This window comes from Solanum stenotomum, chromosome 3 (assembly GCF_019186545.1).
Source record: "Solanum stenotomum isolate F172 chromosome 3, ASM1918654v1, whole genome shotgun sequence".
Taxonomy (NCBI): domain Eukaryota; kingdom Viridiplantae; phylum Streptophyta; class Magnoliopsida; order Solanales; family Solanaceae; genus Solanum; species Solanum stenotomum.
Genome location: NC_064284.1, coordinates 10,317,624 through 10,339,336, shown reverse-complemented (window position 1 = coordinate 10,339,336; position 21,713 = coordinate 10,317,624). Strand labels below are relative to the sequence as shown.

General features: G+C 30.4%; 3 protein-coding genes across 3 annotated transcripts in view; 1 reads left to right on the top strand and 2 right to left on the bottom strand.

Annotated features, from left to right (window-relative positions):
• The window catches only part of LOC125857689 (LRR receptor-like serine/threonine-protein kinase RGI3), a 297,610-nt gene that overhangs the window by 143,940 nt on the left and 131,957 nt on the right, over positions 1-21,713 (top strand). The window lies entirely within an intron of this gene.
• LOC125857704 (FKBP12-interacting protein of 37 kDa) overlaps positions 1-21,713 on the bottom strand; it is a 224,029-nt gene that overhangs the window by 130,585 nt on the left and 71,731 nt on the right. The gene's annotated exons all lie outside the window — the stretch shown is intronic.
• On the bottom strand, positions 3,530-9,367 carry LOC125857702 (L-tryptophan--pyruvate aminotransferase 1-like). Its single transcript, XM_049537313.1, has 5 exons — positions 8,751-9,367; positions 5,926-6,229; positions 4,560-4,840; positions 3,977-4,281; positions 3,530-3,881 (listed from the first exon to the last, which is right to left on the bottom strand). The coding sequence occupies exons 1-5, from the start codon at positions 8,996-8,998 to the stop codon at positions 3,688-3,690; spliced, it is 1,332 nt and encodes a 443-aa protein (XP_049393270.1). The 5' UTR covers positions 8,999-9,367; the 3' UTR covers positions 3,530-3,687.

Sequence of the window (21,713 nt, the reverse complement as noted above, 5' to 3'; positions counted from 1 at the left end):
TCATATGGTCTATTAATTTTAGAGATAGTTTAAGATAAAAATAAAATAAAATATAGAGTGTATTTTTAGCTTAAAAAACTAGTGAAGGACATTTGCGAGTCATATTAAATACGTTAAGGATATTATTAATTTTATTTCCTATAAAAATAATTTCAATGTCCTTGCAAAATTCATGAGATATGGTATCATTTGGACATACAATTCAATTATTGTGTTGATTCTTTTAACCTTTTATTTTTTAAAAAAACTTGATTATACATAGTAGTCAACTGTTTAATTCAATTTGGAATTGAAGTTCTAACCAATTTTTCAAGTAAGAATTCCGATCGTCATGTTCTTTTTCTTTCAAAAAATTTGATCAAATTGATCATAATATATACATGTATAATGAAGTAAAAATACTTATTTTTTAAAAGGGATAAGCGTCTGAAAAATACCTCAACTTTGGTCGGATTTGCTGTTGCGATACTAAACTTTCACGAGGACCTATTACCTCCCTAGACTATTTAATACCGTATTTTTTACCCCCTGAACTATTTAATAGTGTATTTTAAAGGTATATATGTGCCCACGTGGACACATTACTATTTATAATTTTACATTATTTTTTATGTCCACGTGGACAAATATATATGTTTAAAATGCGGTATCAAATAGTCTAGGGAGATAATAGGTCCTCATAAAAGTTTAGTATCACAACAGCAAATTCGACCAAAGTTGAGGTATTTTTCAAACCCTTATCCCTTTTTAAAAATGTGCAATGATTGTGCCATATTTGTGCAAAGAGTGTGTATGCAAAGAGGAAAAATATTTCTTAACATTTTGGCACCTAACTATCTAGGTGTATTCACGAAGACTCCACGGAGTTTATCAAGGACAATCTTCGAATAAACTCGTTATAGTCTTCTTCGTGACCTATCAAACTGACCCTTACTTTTTACTAGAACCAAAATGTTCTCCATCTCTGGCCAATATCTAGTGCTTCATCAGAAAACTTTCACAATCATTTATCACTAGTATAAATTTCTGTATCTAGTTTACATACATTAGTGTATAAATATATTTCAAAAGTACCGCTTCAATATGAAATCTGTTAAAATCAGTAAACTATAATTAACAAAGTAACTCTAAAGTTAACTTATGGAAAAATAATATTGGGATGTTACACAAACTTTAAAATAATAGTTATTTTAAACTCTCAAATTTTATCGTATCATATCATATAATCTATTCATTTTAGAGATATATATGTTTGAGCTAAAAAAAATATACCGTGTGTACTTTTATCTTAAAATACTAGTAGAGGACGTTTGCGAGCCATATTAAATTTGTTAAGGACATTATTGGTCCTATTCCGTATAAAATAATTTCATTTTCCTTGCAAAAATTCATGTGACTTTGTATCATTTGGACATACAATTTAACTACTGTGTTTTGATTTTTTTTAACCTTTTATTTTTTAGAAAAACTTGATTATACATTATAATCAATTGTTTCATTCAATTGGAATTGAAGTTCCAATCAATTTTTCAAGTAAAAAATCTTCGTTCAAAAACTTGATTAAAATGCTCATAATGTATACATGTACAATGAAGTTAAAAATACTTTTTTTTTAAGACTGTGCAGTGGTTGTGCAAAGAATGTGTAGGCAAAAAGGAAGAATGGGGGTAAATCTTCGATATATTTTGATAGAGATTATCTTCATTTAGATGATTTTTTTTAATTATAGAGAGCAATCAAAATATTTCTTTTAACATTTTAGCTTCTGCTTTATACAACTAACTAGCTTTGTTTACTATTACAAAGACTCCAAAGAGCTTATAAGGACAATCTTCGAATAAATTTGTTATGGTCTTTCTCGTGACAAACTAGCCCTTGCATACTTTTTACTAGAATCAAAATATTCCCTACCTCTGGTCATTATCTTATGCTTCTTTGGGAAACTTTCACAATTATTTACTGCTAGCACAAATTTCTATATCTAGTATACATACATTTATATAAATTTGTTAACATTAGTAAACTATAATTAAGAAAGTAACTCTAAAGTTTACTTGCAAAAAAATAATATCGAGATGTCACATTAAAAAATATAGTTATTTTAAACTCCCAAATTTTATCATATCATCTGATCTATTAGTTTTAGAGATATGTTTGGGTTAAAAGAAATGCATGAAGTGTATTTTTATCTTAAAAATTAGTGGAGAACATTTGCGGGCCATTTTAAATACGTTAAGGATATTATTGGTCCTACTCGGTATAAATATGATTTCAATGTCCTAACAAAGTTCATTAGACTTAGTATGATTTGAACATACAATTTAATTATTGTATTTTGATTTTTTTAACCTTTTATTTATTTTACTTTTTTTAAAAAAAAAATTGATTATACATTGTAATCAATTGTTTAATTCAATTTGGAATTGAAGTTCTAACCTATTTTTCATGCAAAAAATGTTGATTTTCATGGTTTTTTTTTTCAAATGTTCATAATGTATACATGTATAATGAAGTAAAAATACTCATTTTGTTTAACGGTGCAATGATTGTGCAATATTTGTGCAAAGAGTGTGTACGCAAAGAGGAAACAATAGGGACATATAATTTTATAAAGATTTCATTCATTTAGATAAAAGTACTTATTATAGAGATTAGTCAAAATATTTCTAAACATTTTGGCACCTGCTTTATACAATTAACTAGGTTTGTTCACGAAGACTTAGGAACAATCTTTGAATAAACTTGTTGTTGTCTTCCTCGTTACCTATCAAACTGACTCTTACATACTTTTTACTAGAACCAAAATATTTTTCATCTTTGATTAGTATCTTGTGCTTCTTCTGAAAACTTTTGCAATCATTTACGTATGAATTTCTATATCTAATTTGTATACATATCATATAAAATATATTTCAAAAGTACCCCCTTCAATATGAAATCTGTTAAAATTAGTAAACAATAATTAACAAAGTAACTCTAAAGTTAACTTGTAAAAAAAAATATTGGGATGCATGTTACACAAGCTTAAAAAATATTTCTTAGTTATTTTAAATTACTAAAATTTATCATATATCATCTGATCTATTAGTTTTATAGATATGTTTGAGCTAAAAAACATATATAGAATATATTTTAAGCTTAAAAAGCTAGCAGAGGACATTTGCTAACCATACTAAATACGTTAAGAATATTATTGGTCCTATTCCGTATAAAATAATTTCAAGGTCCTTGCAAAACTCTTGAGATTTAGTACCATTTGGACGTACAATTTTATTATTGTATTTTGATTTATTTAACTTTTTATTTTTTCAAAAACTTTATTATAAATTGTAGTCAATTGTTTAATTCAATTTGGAATTGAAGTTCTAACCAATTTTTCAACTAATAAATCCCGTTCTTCATGTTCTTTTTCTTTCAAAAACTTAATTAAAATGCTCATAATGTATACATGTATACTGAAATAAAAAATACTCATTTTTTTTAACTGTGCAATATATGTGCAAAGAATGTGTAGACAGCAATGGGGGCAAATCTTCGATATATATTTATAGAGATTATACTCATTTAGATGTTTTTTTAAAAAAAAAATTTATAGAGAGCAGTCAAAATATTTCTTAACATTTTAGCAACTGCTTTATACTACTAACTAGCTCTATCCTCTAGCTCTAGCTCTAGCTCTGTTTACAATCACGGAGACTCCACAGAGTTTATCAAGGACAATCTTCGAATAAACTCGTTATAGTCTTCCTCGTGACCTATCAAACTAGCCCTAACATACTTTTTACTAGAACCAAAATGTACCCCACCTCTGGTCAGTATCTTGTGCTTCTTCAGAAAACTTTCACAGTCATCTACCTGCTCGCACTTCAGCCATGCAAAAGCTGTGACGACAAGATTAAAAGGGCGATTAATGAATGTTATACTAAAATGACGATGAAAGAGCATATAGTTGTAACATCAAATGCAGCTATATTACCAGGCTGTGTTGCAAATGTTTGATGGCTGAAGTTGCATTCTCCAACAGGTAAGGTAGGCAAACTAAACGCTTGGCCTTTGTTTACTACCTCTCGCAGTTGACTCCACCTCTTAGCCATTTCCTCGCGGGCATAATCAAAGAAGCGTTTGCTTTCATTTGAGGTTTTTGAGTCCTCGTATGAATCGTTTATAACATCCATGATTTTAGCAGCTCTGACTTGTGAATCTTTAGAGACACCAATGCTGCTTATCTCTATAAATTTGACCATCTTTTTCGCAATTGCTTCATCTTTGACAAGTGCCCATCTGCAAAGATTTAAACAACATAATTTCATAATGCAACCTATAAGAATTGCCATTTATTTTGTGGGGCAGTGATGGTTCATGTCGAAACAAAGAATAGCATTGGCTAACTCAGACTGTAAATGTGTAAATTGAATTTGTTCGCCTATCAAGTTTTATTTCGTACAATTTTCTAAAAAAAAAAATAAGTTTCTGATTAAAATCTTACATGGAGCAATATAGGAAAATTCAAGTTTCATCAAGAAGTTGAGAACCATAGTAGTCCAAGATAAGTAACATACCCTAAGCGCATCCCAGCATGTCCCGTGCTTTTGGATAGGGTGAACAACATTATGTCATGGTCTGCCCTAGAAGAAATTGGAGTATACTGAGGCCAATAATAAGCTACGTCATGAACCAATATTTGTCCGCTCCCATTGAACACAGCTTCCCTGATTGATCCATCAGGATTGTTTGGGGAAGTAACAAGCTCTATATAGGGAGCTTCTTTGTTAAAGTCATCGACTTCACCTCTCCACTTGTAGAGCCCAGATTTCAAGCAATCAGTGATCAGTGGGTATGACTGCAAGAAGTTAAAAACATATATGAATATGTGAAGTTTATTCTACAACAGAACCATTTATCATATGCTGTTTAAGACTTGCAGAAAGTAGCCAAGTTCCTTTCTTGGAAAGGAATAAATTAAAGCAAGACCTAGCAAACATGACCTCATGTGCAGCCAAATGAGAAACTCAATATTTACAACCCTAATTTCAATATGCCTGCAGCTGCCACGTTTCTCACGAGTGAGAATAGAAGTTCGATATGGTTAGAAAGTACTGTTACATTTAAATGGCAGGTTGACAAGTTGAAAGGAAAATGAGTCTGCTTATGGTGTAGTAATTCTTTGCAACCAATTCTGATGATATCCTAAATACTCATCATAACACAAGATATACTTTAGATGAGAAGGGAGGGATGAATACAGTTCATTTAAGTAAACTATTTGATGGATTACTCATGTATCTAAGTATTAACTATTAAAAATGCACATTGAAGTCGCTTACTCATATTTTTGAGTTCTAGGTCTGCAAGCGCTGGTTCACTTGTTGTCCATAAATAGGTCGTAATATAAGAAATTGGAAAGAAGGAAACAGAAGCTACATGCCGATGTTACTCGAATAGTGATATCATAGGCGGCTAAGGCTATCCGGGTTGGAGATCACAGATTGTCGACTTGTAGGAAATCATAGAATACAAGAAATGCTGACTATTAGAAAAGGTATCATTTAACCGGTCCAAGGAGCAGATAAGTAGGCGGGAAAATAGAGGTCCTGCAGTTTGAAGTTTTCCTTATACAGGAAGCAATATCAAACAGGAGATATATAACGGCAGAAACATTCACCTCACTAAATCCAAACGAATTTTTTTTTTCAACAATTCTAGTGAAGAACGCTATTACTTAGCGTGCATAGATCGTTTGAATTTATTTGGGACTAAGTCTTAACATTCGAATTCTATCAGGCACTGATAATCTAGTTATCCAAGTCCAATTACATATGAAAATGAAAGAATATCTTTATTTGCCCAACTCTAACAAGAACAGAAATGAAATGAACTGCATTTCTTAAAATCCACTGACAGAATATTATAATGTGCATCACGTACCGAATAAAATGGGGCAGCAGATACAATACTCATTGGCTCTGGAGCATCGTATGGACAGAGGGCATATAATACAGCCTGAAACAGCTGGGTAGATCCTGTCCCAACCACGATGTGCCGGTTTCCAGTCTCAGCATTTCCAACTAGCTTGTGCAATCTAGTTACTGCATTTGCAAAACCTGGTTCGAGAAACCAGCAAACGGTTTTCGTATCTGAAAAATAACTAACAGATTGCCAACCAGATATGACAACATCGGTTCTGTCACCCATCTGCTTCCAGTAACTCTGGTACATAGTTGGATCACCACTGCATTGAGTTGCAATAAGAAGTTAAAAACTCATACTGCCGGAACATGATGACTGTAGAATCATTGAAAAGGATTCTAAAAACTCATACTATTAAATGCACAACCATTCTTAAATGAACCAGATCTTACTGTATAATTAGTTTAGTTAACTAGCATAGACAGTATTTACAAGATACCGTCAAGTAATAAACAACTAAAGTTTCGTAAATGAAGTATAGCAAACCCATGCAGCAATGTATGGAAAGTTAACTATAAAACAATAATCGTGGTGCTAATAATAATTATTAGAGCAACGCAAGTAAATCCAAAGATCTTAATATTTAACCAGCAGATTCAAGTAATCAGAATTACATAACATATGCAACATGATGTATCATGTAACTTAGGAGGGTAACAATCTAGTAAGTGGTCCACCTTGCCTAATGTGAATTAATATGGAATAAAAAGTAGGTATGTAATGCAGAGTTGTGGACCCTCCTCCATTAGGGGAATAAACTATTGGATGAAAGAGATTTACAAATCAACCTACAATATAAAGAACTTTTAGTTTTTTATCTATGTTTATATTTTACTTTGTACTCCATTATATTGGCCCGATGAATTCACATGGCCGACCCCAACTTGTTTGGGACTCTTAGCATAGTTAGTTGTTGTAACAATCAGGCTAAACAAGAGTTTCTCCCACACAGTTTGTACATATGGGTCCTATGGGGCTATTGGGAGTCTATTTTCGGCTCCGCTCTTCTGTTTATCTAGGATCTGGCTCGCCAGAAGTGCCACCCAAATACATTCTTTACACTAGGGACTAAAAGGTAGTGACCGAAAAATAACTCCAAAAGTTGGCAAATGCAAAAACATGCCTCCAAAACATTTAAGACCAAGCAATTCACCCACCTCTCCAAAATGTATAAAGGGGTGGGTCTTAAAGTGCACTTCCCAATCTTAAGGGCCCCAAAAGCACTTAGTCTTTAGATCTTCTCAAGGACAAAAGGGGATCTGTATGTAAATCAAATGCACTATACTACCAAAGAAAAACCCACAAACATGCATCTAATTACAAGTAGAGTAAAAGTAACTTTAAACTAACATGATGGCTTTGGAATCCAAAATGACCACCTTATGAAGATTTGACAATATAAAAGAAACATTAAAATATACTTCCTTGTCTTACTTTCCCTGTTAATTTAAAAAAGAATGTCTTTTATGAATGACTATGGTGGGGGGCAGTTTTTGCTGGTCTTAACTAATTCCACGGGATATTTCCATGAAAAAAAATCACCTAGCGTCTATCCCTTTTTGGTAACTTTAGAGCATTTTGATATATTTTCTACATCTTTAATTTAAAACACAAGATTCAAAAGGTTTTTTATTACTTTCTTAGAAAAACAAACAAATTGAAACAACGACAGATAAATAAAAGTGATTTCTTTCGAGTAGGATGAGGGTCCTCCAAGAAGTACGTAACACGAGAATGATGATGTCTGGTCAAGCAGAGTAACAAGGACCATCTTCTATGGAGGTGCATAGCAGTAGAAACTAACTTTGGGAACAGAAAATCATTAAGAACGAAGTGAAGCATTCTCCTCTACCTACTCCCGCACATTGTAAATCACAAATCACACACCCCAGCAAAGATCTGTCTTTATCACAATGAACAAACTGACATAACATAAACAATTCACTGCAACCAAAACAGTCTTAACAGCAGAATTGCTATAATGCCTTTTTGCTTCTTGTATCTTTTTAACTCAGTCAACAACTATGCAAGTACATAAACAAACCACAAAAGCTAAGGAACAAAGAGAACACAACATAAAACTCCTCCCGCTCCAATAAAACATACTCAGTATAATCTCACAAGTGAGATGTGAGGTAGAGAGTTTGTTTCTGATAGACGATGTTTATACTGAACACGTATCTTGTATTTATTGATTGATGGATACATTTTATTGTTCTCCTCTTATGCTATATGACATAACCTTCAATAGATTTTTCGAATCTGGCCAATTTATTAGACCCCATTAACTATTACAGATAGAACCCCAACCACCCTACTCCCTACCGCCTCCACCATTCGATACCCCACCACCCCCTCCTTCATAACCCTACCGATTCCCAAAAAAAGGGTAAAGTAACAAAAATCAGAAAAAAAACATGAAAACCCTTTCCACATATCAGTAAAAAACTTGTCATCCATGACCTCCATTTTCAGGCAACATCAGTAAAGTAGCCCTAATTTTTACCCAAAAAAATGATTTTAAGGAGAAGAAAATTAACTTGAGAAGGTAATGAGGTTTTGTGACATGCAGATCAGGTGTTGAACAGATCGGAACTGGAAAAAGGGGAAACTAAACACGAAAAATTCAAATACAAAATAAGGCAAAGTAAAAAAGAATAAGCTTGAAAAAATTGAAAAGAGCATCTGATAAATAGTTGCGGCATGCATGGCAACAGATTTGTTCAATTTCACAAAAAGGGACATGCAATAGAGTTAAAACAAAGTTTATTTCTACTACTTACTGATCCAAATTTATGTACTTATTTTGGATTTGGCCATCAGGCTTCGGCTCAGCAGCATAAGAAGAGAGGTGACCACCATTGTCTTGACCATTGTGCAGGCCATACCAGTCTATTCTTAAATTCCCGTCATGTATCAGCTTCAACAAAAACCCAACATTAATAGCTACAGACAGCATCAACCAGTGCCCTGCTGCAAGCAGGGCAGTCTGGTTCTTCACATTCTTAGTACTTGCAATTTTTGAAGCCATTTTTTCTCAAATGAAAAGAGGAAAAGTGAGAATTTCTAATTCCTGTGTGTTTGTTATATATAGAGGTTGAAGCACTGAACTGTGAACAGGTGGAAAGCGGTGGTAAAGGAGGAGATTTTCACTTCGTTACAATCTAGATAGATAGAACAAAAAGACAAAGAAGGAAAAAAAATTAAATTTTAGTTTGAGCAGTGCATGCACAAATAGTATTTGAATTAATGAATGTAGATGAGCTTCAATTCACGGTTGGGAGAAATTGAAAAGGCTTGGGAAGTAGCAAGTAGGAGTACTGCTGAATTACAATTCTTTTTTCGGAAAATATTTTACTAAATGGAATTTATTTACTAATATAAAAAATGGAATTTTGTATTTATGATTTTGTTGACGCTTTATTTTAAGTTTTGGAATTGGGAGATGGGTTAAATAAAGCTGACACTCTTATGTAACACTGAGTGCTCTCTGGTGCACCCCCACACTACCAATTTTATTTATTTATTGCCTTCCTTTTTTCCTTTTCATATTCCCTCTGATTTTTAGCAATTTTATAATTTTTATTTTTTTTAATATATAGTACAAGTTTAATTAATTTAAAATATAATATTCCTTTCGTTCACTTTTATTTGTCATGTTGTGCCTTTTGAAAGTCAATTTAACTAATTTTCAAAGTTAAATAGATTGCATTACTTCAATATTATTTTTCAAAATATAATACTCCCCCAGTCCACTTGTATTTGTCATGTTGTGCTTTTTGAAAATTAATTTTACTAGTTTTCAAAGTTATTAGATTACATTAATTCGATATATATATATATATATATATATATATATATATATTACACTTGTCATGAGTTATATACTCCAAATTATTTTTCAAAATATAATACTCCCCCGTCCACTTTTTTTTGTCTATTACGCTTTTTGAAAATTAATTTGACTAATTTTCAAAATAAATTAGATTACATTTATTCGATATATTAAACAAAAATTTTAGATATTCAAAAACTATACGAAAAGTAGAATAAATTGCAATTTTTTGCTTATCTATATGATGAAAAAATACATTGTAAAATGTTAATCAAAGTTCTTAAAGTTTGACTTTAAAAAAGAAATCATGACAATTAAAAATGGACCGAGAGAGTATTAATGATCAATTATAAGAAAACTATGGTAAAATACACTTATCAATCATTATTTCTTAATAGACGTGTAATCTTGATACTGGACAAATAAAAATCAATGAAAAAAATTAGTACTCCTTCTATTTTAATTTATGTGACACATTTCATTTTTCGAGAGTTAAACCGTTTAAGTTTGACAGACAATTTACTCATGAAATCTTCAAATTTTTTTAAATGAAATTTATATATTTGTAAACTACTTAAATAAGTAGCAATAATTGACAATCTAAAATATTTAAAAGTTATATGCAAAATTTATGATCTAAGATAGATTTATTTGAATTTCAAAATTTGAAATGTGTAACGTAAATTGAAATAGAGAGAGTAATTATTTTTCTTGAATTTCGTGTATAATTAAAAATAGGATAAATAAATTTCCACAGAGGAGTGTATTTCTTTCGAGTTACAACTTTTTATTATTAAATTTTAAAATTCTGCATCTGTGGATTCTCTTTTCTCCATTCATAAACAAATCAATAAACCATTTAAAAGGGGAAAAACATGATAGTTAAAAGAATCACGTATTATAAAGTGTTTAAGGTCGATGCACTAATAAAGTAAGAATATTTATATAATTAAATAAAATAAATATATACAATATATTAATATCACTGTGATTAATTAATGTAAATCCTTCTCCTTTGAATCCTTATAAAATATATATTATTCTTAATATATATAAATTAATACTGAAGTGGTGTTTACATAATATATTTATTTATGTATAAAAATAAATTAAATCCTTATTAAATTAAAGGAGGATCTCCTTTGAACGACAAAATAAGTAGTGGTACCAAAATATATAAATCATAAATTATTCTTAATATATATAAATTAATACTGAAAGTGGTGTTACTTAATATATTTATTTATATATAAATTTTTTTAATATTAATGATACTAATTAGTACTTGGCTCCAAATATAAACATCCGTAACTCTATCACATGGGAGAAGAGAACTTTAACGAATATGTTAGCACTTTACAACGATGTTTAATTATGAACCTATTGCCTAATCACATTCGTAGATATGGCAAATGGGATTAGATTAAATTTAAACTAATTAAAATAAATGAAGTTAATAGATGAATAAATCATTTCACACAAAATTATTTGGGATCAAACAAATTGAAAAGTTGATCGTGACTCGATTTGTTCAATCCTTACTAAATCTATAAGATTTTTAATCAATCAATTTAAATGATATATGAAGAATACTTAATAATGCTTTCTCTTCTTGCAAGGGGTTATGCTCAATGGTCAAATTTTAATTTAATAAATATATATAAGCATTGATATCGCTTGACAGTAGTTAAAAGTTTAGTTTAGTGATAAGGCGTCGTGAACTTTTTTCTAAAATTTCTTAAGAATTTGATTTATACCCATAATTTTTGTTTTTACTATAATCATTGACACCCTCTCTACTAATTGAACAAGTAAATCAAAAACCCGAATAATCTTTTTCCCTTTTTCTAAAAAAAATCCCCTTTTTAGTTTTCACTTTTCATTTATTCAGTTGAGTATTTCATATTGAATTCTGTATATTTCTCACGAATTTGATTTATTAAACAACTTTATGTGTGATGTCAGAAAAATATGAAAGGTGATAGAATCATAAACAACGTAATTAACATTAAGAAAAAATCACAAGAGTTATAAAATAAGAATATAATCATATTTTAAGTTTTCTCATAATTGCGCAAAGTGGAAGAAAGTATGCCACTACTATTTAATACTCCTTCTATTTCATATTAACTGAATAAGAAAAATACTTAAAGATATAATTTACACTATTGCCCTTTGTGAAATTATAAATAGAATTTTTTATAAGTAGTGCAGTTTATCTAGAAAATATAAAATTTTAATAAATGAAAGGACAAATATAAAAAAAAATCAAATATTTATCTTAAACTTTGACCAATAAAAGAACCTTCAAAAACTCAATTAATATGAACGTAGAGAGAGTAATATTATATTCAACGAATAATAATTTATCAATAAAGGTAGCAATTGATAATAATGATTTTTAAAAAAAATAATAAATAAAGTGGAATTTAACGCCTAAATTTGAATATTTATTTGAGCAACTTTCACATATAGCAAACACAAAATTCATATTTGTATGCTATAACAAAGTTTGCATAATTGCGCTCCATAACAAACATATATATGTATAATTCGCTATACATATAAAAAAACAGTTGTATAATTCGCTATACATATACAAGGAAGGCAGTTGTATACAAAAGATTAATTGTATAATCTGTGTATGTATAAAACGAGAAAGAGAGAAAGACAAAAGAAAAAAGAAAGCAGTTGTAGACAAAAGATCAATTGTATAATCTGTGTATGTATAAAATGAGAAAGAGAGAAAGGCAAAAGAAAACTGGGCAGAGAAATATTTGTATTGTATAATTATAAGTGTATAGGACGAAGATATATGTATTTGCATGTGCATATACAATTTTCTCTCGCTTTATACAAACAGAAGCGCAATTTATACATTTCGTTTCTGTTTGTATAAGCGAGAGAGGTGAGGGTGGCGAGCGAGATTCGGGAGAGTGGTGAGCGAGATCTGGGAGAGGGGAACAAAAATATTTGTATATATACAATTTCCTCTTGCTTTATACAAACACAAACACATTTTATACATTTGTGTTTGTATGAAAGCAAGAGAGGCGAGCGAGATTCCACCAGGGAGAGTGTCGAAAATAGCAATAGTTTGCTATATGGTACAATTAAATCAAAGTATATTTATAGCATTTAATTTGAATTAATAGTTTGCTATTATATACAATTTTCCCTCTTTTCATTGGTTAAGGATTCATGAATATTTTTGGGCTGCTAATTTGTGATAAATCAATTTAGACATAAGCAAATCAATCAATTATCATAATCAATTCAATCCAAACTCATTTAGGTATGAACGAATTAAATGAAATACATGTGTTTGAGTTAGTTTTGCTGCCACACCTAACAATATTAATTACTAGACAAGATAAGAGTCAAAGCTTTGATCATTTTGAATTAAATTTACCAATACAAAGATTAAGAAAAAAATGTTATCATAATCTCACTCTAATTAATTTAAACTTCGTTTCTAGTTAAGATTGATAGTGACTTTAATTTTAAGGTCGTGAATTTATATCACAAAGAGATTAACAAACTAGGAGAAATTAAAAAAGGAAAAAGAAAATAATGACAAATTTGTATTGAACTAAAAAAAATTCGTGAAAGGGTTATATTTGTCTTTGTACCTTCATAATAAGTTATATTTATTCTTCGTTACACTTTTTAAATATATTTGTCGTTTCACCCAACTTTAGAATCATATTTGCCACTTGTACTCTAAAAAAGGGTCATATTTACCTCTATGGCGTTAAATCTTCACATATTTAATATATTTGCCCTTTCTTTTAATTTTAGGATCATATTTTCCCTTATGCTCTAAAAAAGCCATATTTACCCCTACAACGTTAAATCTGTATGTCCACAATATAGTTGTCCTCTTCATCTAATTTTGGAGGTCATAATTACTCGTGTAATCTAAAAATAATTATATTATATTTCTACTGCGTTAAATCCTCATGTCTCACCTTAACTTTTCTATGTGAATGAGTGGATCCCCCAGAGACATATTTTTTACTCAATTAATTACTAACTTATTTAAACTCTTTTTAGTTAAATACTTCATCATTTGTCTATTGTGGAAACGATTTCACCACTCAAATCTCGTCCAAATCAAAACTCAACTTCTTTTATTGCAATAAATAATTGTTGCTCCAAAATTTTTTATTTATTACACTGATTTTCTAAATAAAAAAATTTCATGCAAACAAAAGATAATTAAATCAAATTAGAAAACGTCGATCCCTACTATGTTCTCTCTAGAGTTTTGCTCAATTGAATATTCACGATTACTAATGTTTCACATCGTTTTTTTTCAAATATCTTTTATTTGTGTCGCTGATTATGTTAGTTGAATCACATGCAACTTCATAATCAGGAAAGTTATCATTTCAAAGTTTATTTCCTATGTGGAAATATTAAATTTTACTATCACCTTGAAATTATCGATAGAAAATCATGAAATAAAAATTACTACAAAAAGAATTAAAAATCGTCCTAAGCAACTTATCAGTTGACATGTAAATGCGCTAATAGATTTAATTGAAAATGTCATGTCACGTAGATCACATAAAAGAATTAAGTCGAGACATAAGAATTTAACATCGTAAAAGTATAAAATGACTCTTTTTCAGAGTTCAAAGACAAATATAATCTTAAAGTAGGATGAAATTTTACGTTCTTGACATTAAAAATTTTAATACAAAATCACGAAAATTTATTATTCCTAATAGATATCACTTTTTGATGATTTTAATACAAATAATTCATGTGGCGTTTTTTTTTTTTTTTGTGGTTGCTACCATTAATTTTTCTTTTCCTTTCTTCATTTTGGTTTAAATTGTTTTTCCTAATATTTTGATGGAAAATGAATTTCAATCACGACATATGGCAATCGAGAGCGGGAGGGGATCAACTCAACGTTTGATAAATACATTTTAAGATATTTATTACATCGATATAAAGTAAATGTCGTTTATAATAAATAATTTTTGTATTTTATTTTTTAAAATAAAAAAAATTGTAAAATATAATACATTCGAGAAAGTTATTCGTAATTACTTCAATTTAAAACGAATAAAATTCAAATATGTTTGAGAAGATCAGTCACTAATTTAGATAATGACTCATTGATGAAACACAAATTTACTGTGCAACCACACTAATTCAAGTTCTAGTTATCAAATAATTAGTGAGATTATTTATTTAAGAAGTGATAAAATAAAGTTTGGAGGTGTTTTTTTTGTAATTTTTTAAAACATGAGAGAACATTTAGTTACAAGAAATGTTTGTAACTAAAGACAAAAAAGTCATTGTTGAGTTATTGCACTTAGTCATTTTTCAATCCGAGATCACTATAATCATTGACTGATCTGTAGCTAATTAATTTGGCATATTATTTGAAATTTACTTTCCCATTAATTTAGAAAATAGTCAGGAATATGCAACATTTAAATAAATTCAAAGTGTAAAAAATCTTTATGTTGTAAATAATTTCAACTCATTAATTATAAAGTTGACCAATGGTAAAATGTCTTGGTCAATATATTTATGTAATTTGAAAGAAATAAACATAATTCAGGTATACAAGCTATAATTATAAATAGACAGAAGGTATTCATATCTATCTCCACTGAATTACAAGAAGAAAAAAAAAAATCAAAGATCTCTCACATACAATTACTAATAACTTTATTTATTTGTACTTACAATCATGTCTCGTCTACTATCATGTTTCTCACGCCGTCGTCGGCATTCCACCACTCCGCCTCCACCACGACCATCACCATTACCATCAATGCCTCAACGATTACCACCACCACCACCATCATCACCATCATCAATGTCTCATTCCAATTTCAATTCCACCACATTGGCACCACCATCACCTCCACCAATGCCTCAACCATTAATATTCAATAGTACCATTTCTGATCAACCACCCCAATCGTTGTTGGAGATGGGGCTATCTGGTCATTCAGTTACATTTAATTTTTATTTGACCAACAATCAAGAAATTGTTATAGACATGCAAGATCCTGCGTTTCTAGCTCAAATCATAACAGAAGGGCTGACATTAGGGATAGAAGCATATAGAAATGACATGAACTTTCCATTAGTGGATAATCCAGAGATTCCTTTTTTTCACCCCGAACAACCAGAGGGGCCAGTACTTGCACCCTCAATTCAATCCCAGATTAATCCATCAGTCTCGCTCATCCAGGTCCCAATTACTTCCAACCCTTCCAGTAGTCGTGGTGCTACTCATGACAGTACCCCACAAATCGAACAAGATACAACCCCTTTACCATCGATGGCGCTCCAATATGGAATTCGCCCAATGATGTACGTTCTCAACTCCGTGAAATCCTTCTTCATAGAGGAGGAATACATAAAAAAATACATCCTCAAATGCCCAGTAAGACTCAACAAGTGCACCATGGATATTAGATTCAAAACAAACCCTAACTCCCAAAAAAAATCTGTAGTCCTTTTAGTACCAACACTTGTGAACCTTCCAGATGAAGACGACGACGAAGAACCCCCAAAAATGAGTCTAATGATATGGAATTGCCGTGGCTCTGAACACTCCGACTTTCATATAAGTTTTCGGTCTATGCTTGACTACTATCGTCCAACTATGGTTTTGCTCCTGGAAACTCAAATGACACACCACCAACACCTCGCGGATGACTTTAGCTTCAGTGATATAGCTAATGTTCCCGCCATTGAAGGTTGTGGAGGAATGGCACTAGTCTGGAAAAAGGACTCCGTTGCTGTCGATGGACTTGTTATCAACAACGAGGAGATACATTGTACCATCAATGTACAATGATGTTATTTAATTTATGCAAGTTCAAATATAATAGTATTAGATATCAATTGACTTTGATGTTATTTAATTTATGCTAGTTCAATTATAATAGTATTAGATTTCAATTCTTTGATAGATAACAAATCTTTTTTTTTCATAAAATGCAATGCTTCTCATAATACACATATCCAATATTATACATATAACATCTAGTTGAATGCTTACCAATCTATACATTTTACTACATTGATTTTTTAAAATTATAATAAACTTCTAAAACCACCATTCTGAATAAAAAGAATTCATCATGTACTCCAATTATTTAGGTCATTTAAGGCCTTGGATTAGGGTGGTCTTCGCCCATTACTTTTATCTAAATTAGCGGAACATTACCAAGGTCACTAACCCAATATCAAATAACCAAACCAACTACAACTTATAGTCATATATATATATATATATATAGTAAATAAAATATATGTGACTACTCTAAGACAATAAAAAAATTGGTTATAAAAATAGTTATTGCTTGCATCAAATTCTTCTTTTAAGTACACTTTTTAATGAAACTGACATATATAGCTTCCTTAGAAATCATACAAATAATTATAGTTCAAGAAATATTGGAGAACTTCATATGGAAATTAAAAAGGTCCCTTGGGTCAAATATTAATTAAAGTTAATCTAGAAAAAGTTTTCAACGTATAATAAATGGTCATTAATTCATCAAGCTCTCCTTTTTTTTTAAAAAAAAAAAAACAGCTTTTCAACATAATTACTCTTATCTCATGTCTTACATTTCCATGAATTTTATCCATGTGCTTCTTAATAAATATGAATAAACTCTTTCACCCTCTTGCAAGTTATACCCTGATACGATCCTCTATTTCCCTACATTTCAAATATGTGTATGAGATTGTTTATTCATTATATTGAACAAACAATACGTCGTAAAACTAGATACCTGTCTCATTGACACATAATGAACTTGTCTTGTCACATCAATTTTTCGTTGATGACATTCTTCTAATATCAAAACTAAATCCAAATAGCTATCATATGATCATATCAACACACTTTTATTATTTTCACTAGCTAGTATCATATAGATTGATATATTGTGAAACTAACATCTAGTTCTATGCCTAGCAACTTACATTCTGCTAAATTGTCATCTTGTAATGATCATATTAAACTTCGATAGCCACCCACTGAATTACAAACTCATCATGTAATCCAATCATTTGGGGTCTTTAAAGGCCTCGAGTTCAGATGGTCTTCACCCTTTACTTTAACCAAAAGTACTAGAACATTACCAAGGCCTTCGTTGTCTTCTTTATTAAATAATTATATTCTTCGACTCAACTATTCTACTTCGATTAATCAAACCTACTATGCCTTGCACCTAGAGTAAAAAATTGTGACTACTCAAAGAAAATACAAACTCATTGAATTATGTAATATATCTATCAAGTGATTATGAAAAATAATTGTTGCTCGCATCAAATCCTTCTTAAATATACTAATTAATTTGTCCGACATAATTTATACCTTCCTTAATAATCATCATCATGTCTCAAGACAAAACAATTATATATAGTTCATTTTTTTTGGGAGAGAATCTCAAATGTAAAAAAGGTCCCTTAGGTCAGATGTTAAAAATGTCCATTTTCTTTGTGAACACCTACAGAAAATTAACACAACATTTTATTATTTACGTAGTAAAATGGTATAAAAGAAATAGGATTATCACCTTCCAATTGTTGGGATTATTTGCCCTGATTTCTTACCATAAATAAATTTTCCTTTTAGGAAAAGGCTTTAATATTTTGACTAGTCCTTTTCTTGTAGGAAATGTTTTAGGACTCTACACTACAAAAAAAACCCAAATTGCCAACAGATTTTACTAACAACTTAGGTTGGTTAATATTCTACTAACAAATTACCAACATATTTCTAACTGAATTATATTTTTAAACCTAACAACCAAATTCTAACAAATTACCAACCAAAATCTTACTAACTAAGTATTTTAGTTGGTAAATACGGCGGGAAAAAATGGCGCCAAATTTAGCAACATTCTATCAATGGATTATCAACTGAAATATTACTAACGCAAACTTTTTGTTGGTAATATTACCAACGAAGTATCTATCGGTTGGTAAATATGACAAAAAATTGTTTATATAATTTATTAACATATTACCAATGAATTACTAACCAAACATTTACCAACGGCAAGATTGTGTTGCTAAATTTACCAACCAAATATAAATGTGTTGGTAAATTAGTAACGAAATGTAATTCGTTGGTAAACTTGCCAACCAATATCTAATTAGTTGAAAATTTTGCCTACGAATAAAGACTGTAGTTAGTAAATTACTAACATCATTAAAATAATTGGTAATATACCAACCGATCATTAATCCATTGGTAAAATTTACCAACATATTAATTATTAGTTGGTAATATTGCATATGAATGTTTAGTTGAATAGTAACTATTACCAACTGTGATAAAATTTATTGGTAAATTATTAATTATAACTTATATTTGAATAGTTGATAAATTTATCAATTGAAGTTAAAATTTTTGGTAAATCATCGTCTAGTGTTGAGGCTTTCAAATTCAGTTTGTGTCGTTAGGCGTTTTAACTTTTAAATTTTAGCCAAAACTTGACTTTGGTCAATATTTTTGGTAAACGTGCTCAGATTAGAACTCTGTCAGTGTCATTAGCTCCGAAAGGTCATTTTTGATCTAACAGGAAGGTTGGTTCAAGTTTTGAGGCTTCCGTTTTTTGTTTGTTCCGTTAGGTGTTTTATATCTTATGTTTTGGCCAAAATTTGACTTTGGTCAATAGTTTTATGAACGTGCTCAGGTGAGAATTCTGTCAGCGTAATTAACTCCAAAGGTAAATTTTTTTCTATCTAATAGGATGGTTGGTTCGGGTTTTGAGGCTTTCATTTTTAGTGCGTGCCGTTAGATGTTTTAACTTATAAATTTTGGCCAAAATTTAACTTCGGTCAATATATTTGATAAATGTGCTCAGATGAGAATTTCGTCAGTGCAGTTAGATGCGAAAGGTCATTTTTGATGTAATAAGATAGAGGGTTCAGGTTTTGAGGCTTCCATTTTTAGTTTGTGTCGTTAGGCATTTTAACTTTTAAGTTTTGACCAAAATTTCACTTTAGTCAATATTTTTTGTAATCGTGCTGAAATGAAATTTTGTCACCACGGTTAGCCATATAAGTTCAGTTTTGGTCTCATAGGATGGTTGGTTCAGGTTTTGAGACTTTTATTTTCAGTTTGTGTCGTTAAGCGTATTAACTTTTAACTTTTGGCTAAAATTTGAATTAGGTCAATTTTTTTGGGAATCATGCTCAAATTTGAATTTCGTCAACGCGGTTAGCTCTGAAAAGTCATTTTTCTCTTATAGGATGGTTGGTTTGGATTTTGAGGTTTTCATATTCAGTTGTACCGTTAGGCGTTTTAACTTTTAACTTTTGGCCAAAATTTGACTTCGCTTAACATTTTTAGTAAACGTGTTCTGATGAGAATTTCGTCAGCGCGATTAGCTTTGGAAAGTCATTTTTATAGCTAATAGGATGGTTGGTTCAGGTTTTGAGGCTCCAATTTTCAATTCTATTGTTAGGCGTTTTAACTTTTAAATTTTGGCCAAGATTTAGATTTGGTCAATATTTTTGTTAAACGTGCTCAAATTAAATTTTTTGATATAATGATATGTGTCATATTGAAATTAATTTAACTCGTTATCATAGATTTTGCATTATTTCATTCAAATATGATTTATAAAATTGATATTAATATTTTTGGATTTATATTCGTGCTCTTAGATTTTTAAATGCAATAAATTAATAAATATTTTACTATTGGATAATCATTCAGTTAATGATATTTTGAACATATTGTCAATCAATTACTATCCTAACATTGAACTTAATTGAATGATATATTACCAACAAACTAACAATCAATTAGTAAATTTATTAGAAAAACAAATAATCATACTAACGTATTTAAAATTTATTACAAACAAGGGTTGTGGTGGAGTGGTAAGTACTCTTTCATCCTTAACCAAGAGGTCTCAGGTTCGATTCCCTTTGGGTACGGAGTCGCCTTGAATGATATATTAACAATAAACTAACAATATTAGTAAATTTATTAGAAAAACAAATAATCATACTAACGTATTTAAAATTTATTACCAACAAGGGTTCTGGTGGAGTGGTAAGTACTCCTTCATCTTTAACCAAGAGGTCTCAGGTTCGATTCCCCTTGGGTACGGAGTCGCCTTTGTTAGGGAGCGCTTTACTCCCCAATGTGGAACTTCCTGGCGTGAATCTGGATTTAGTCGGGCTGCGGTGTGGGCCAATGTGGGACTTCACGGCGTGAATCCGGATTTAGTCGGGCTGCGGTGTGGGTACCGGACATCGGATGGGAAACCAAAAAAAAAAGTATTTAAAATTTATTGGTAAATTACTAACATAAATTTACTATAATTACCAACGTATTACCAACGGAATCGAATAATGAAGATAAAAATTTACTAACTCCTTTCCAATTCGTTAGTAAAGGTACTAACGATATACTAACCAAATATTAGTTGGTGAATTTACCAACGAAAATTTCAGGGCCATGTTTCAAAATTTTGTAACAACATCTTTGGGTGTTTACCAACTGATTTTTGGTTGGTAAGTTTACCAACAAATTAAAATCGGTTGGTAATATTTACCGACGAGCCTTTTAGCAACGGATTAATATAAGTTAGCATTTGGTTGGTAACTCAATTTGCCAACCAATTTGATCAATTTACCAACAAATTTTTTTGTTGGTAATTGGGATTCCTTTTGTAGTGCTATAAATATAGGTTTGTTCCTTCTAATTTAATCAGCATTCACAATGTAGTCATAGGGTTTTGAGAGTCGCGGTTATGGAGGAGAATTTTGTGTACCTCCTTGTATTATGAGTGAATTGGTTGAGGTTGTTTCTCTCTATATTTTGTACTCTCATAGTTATAGTGGATTGCTCATCTCCTTTGTGGACGTAGGTCGATTGACCAAACCACGTTAAATC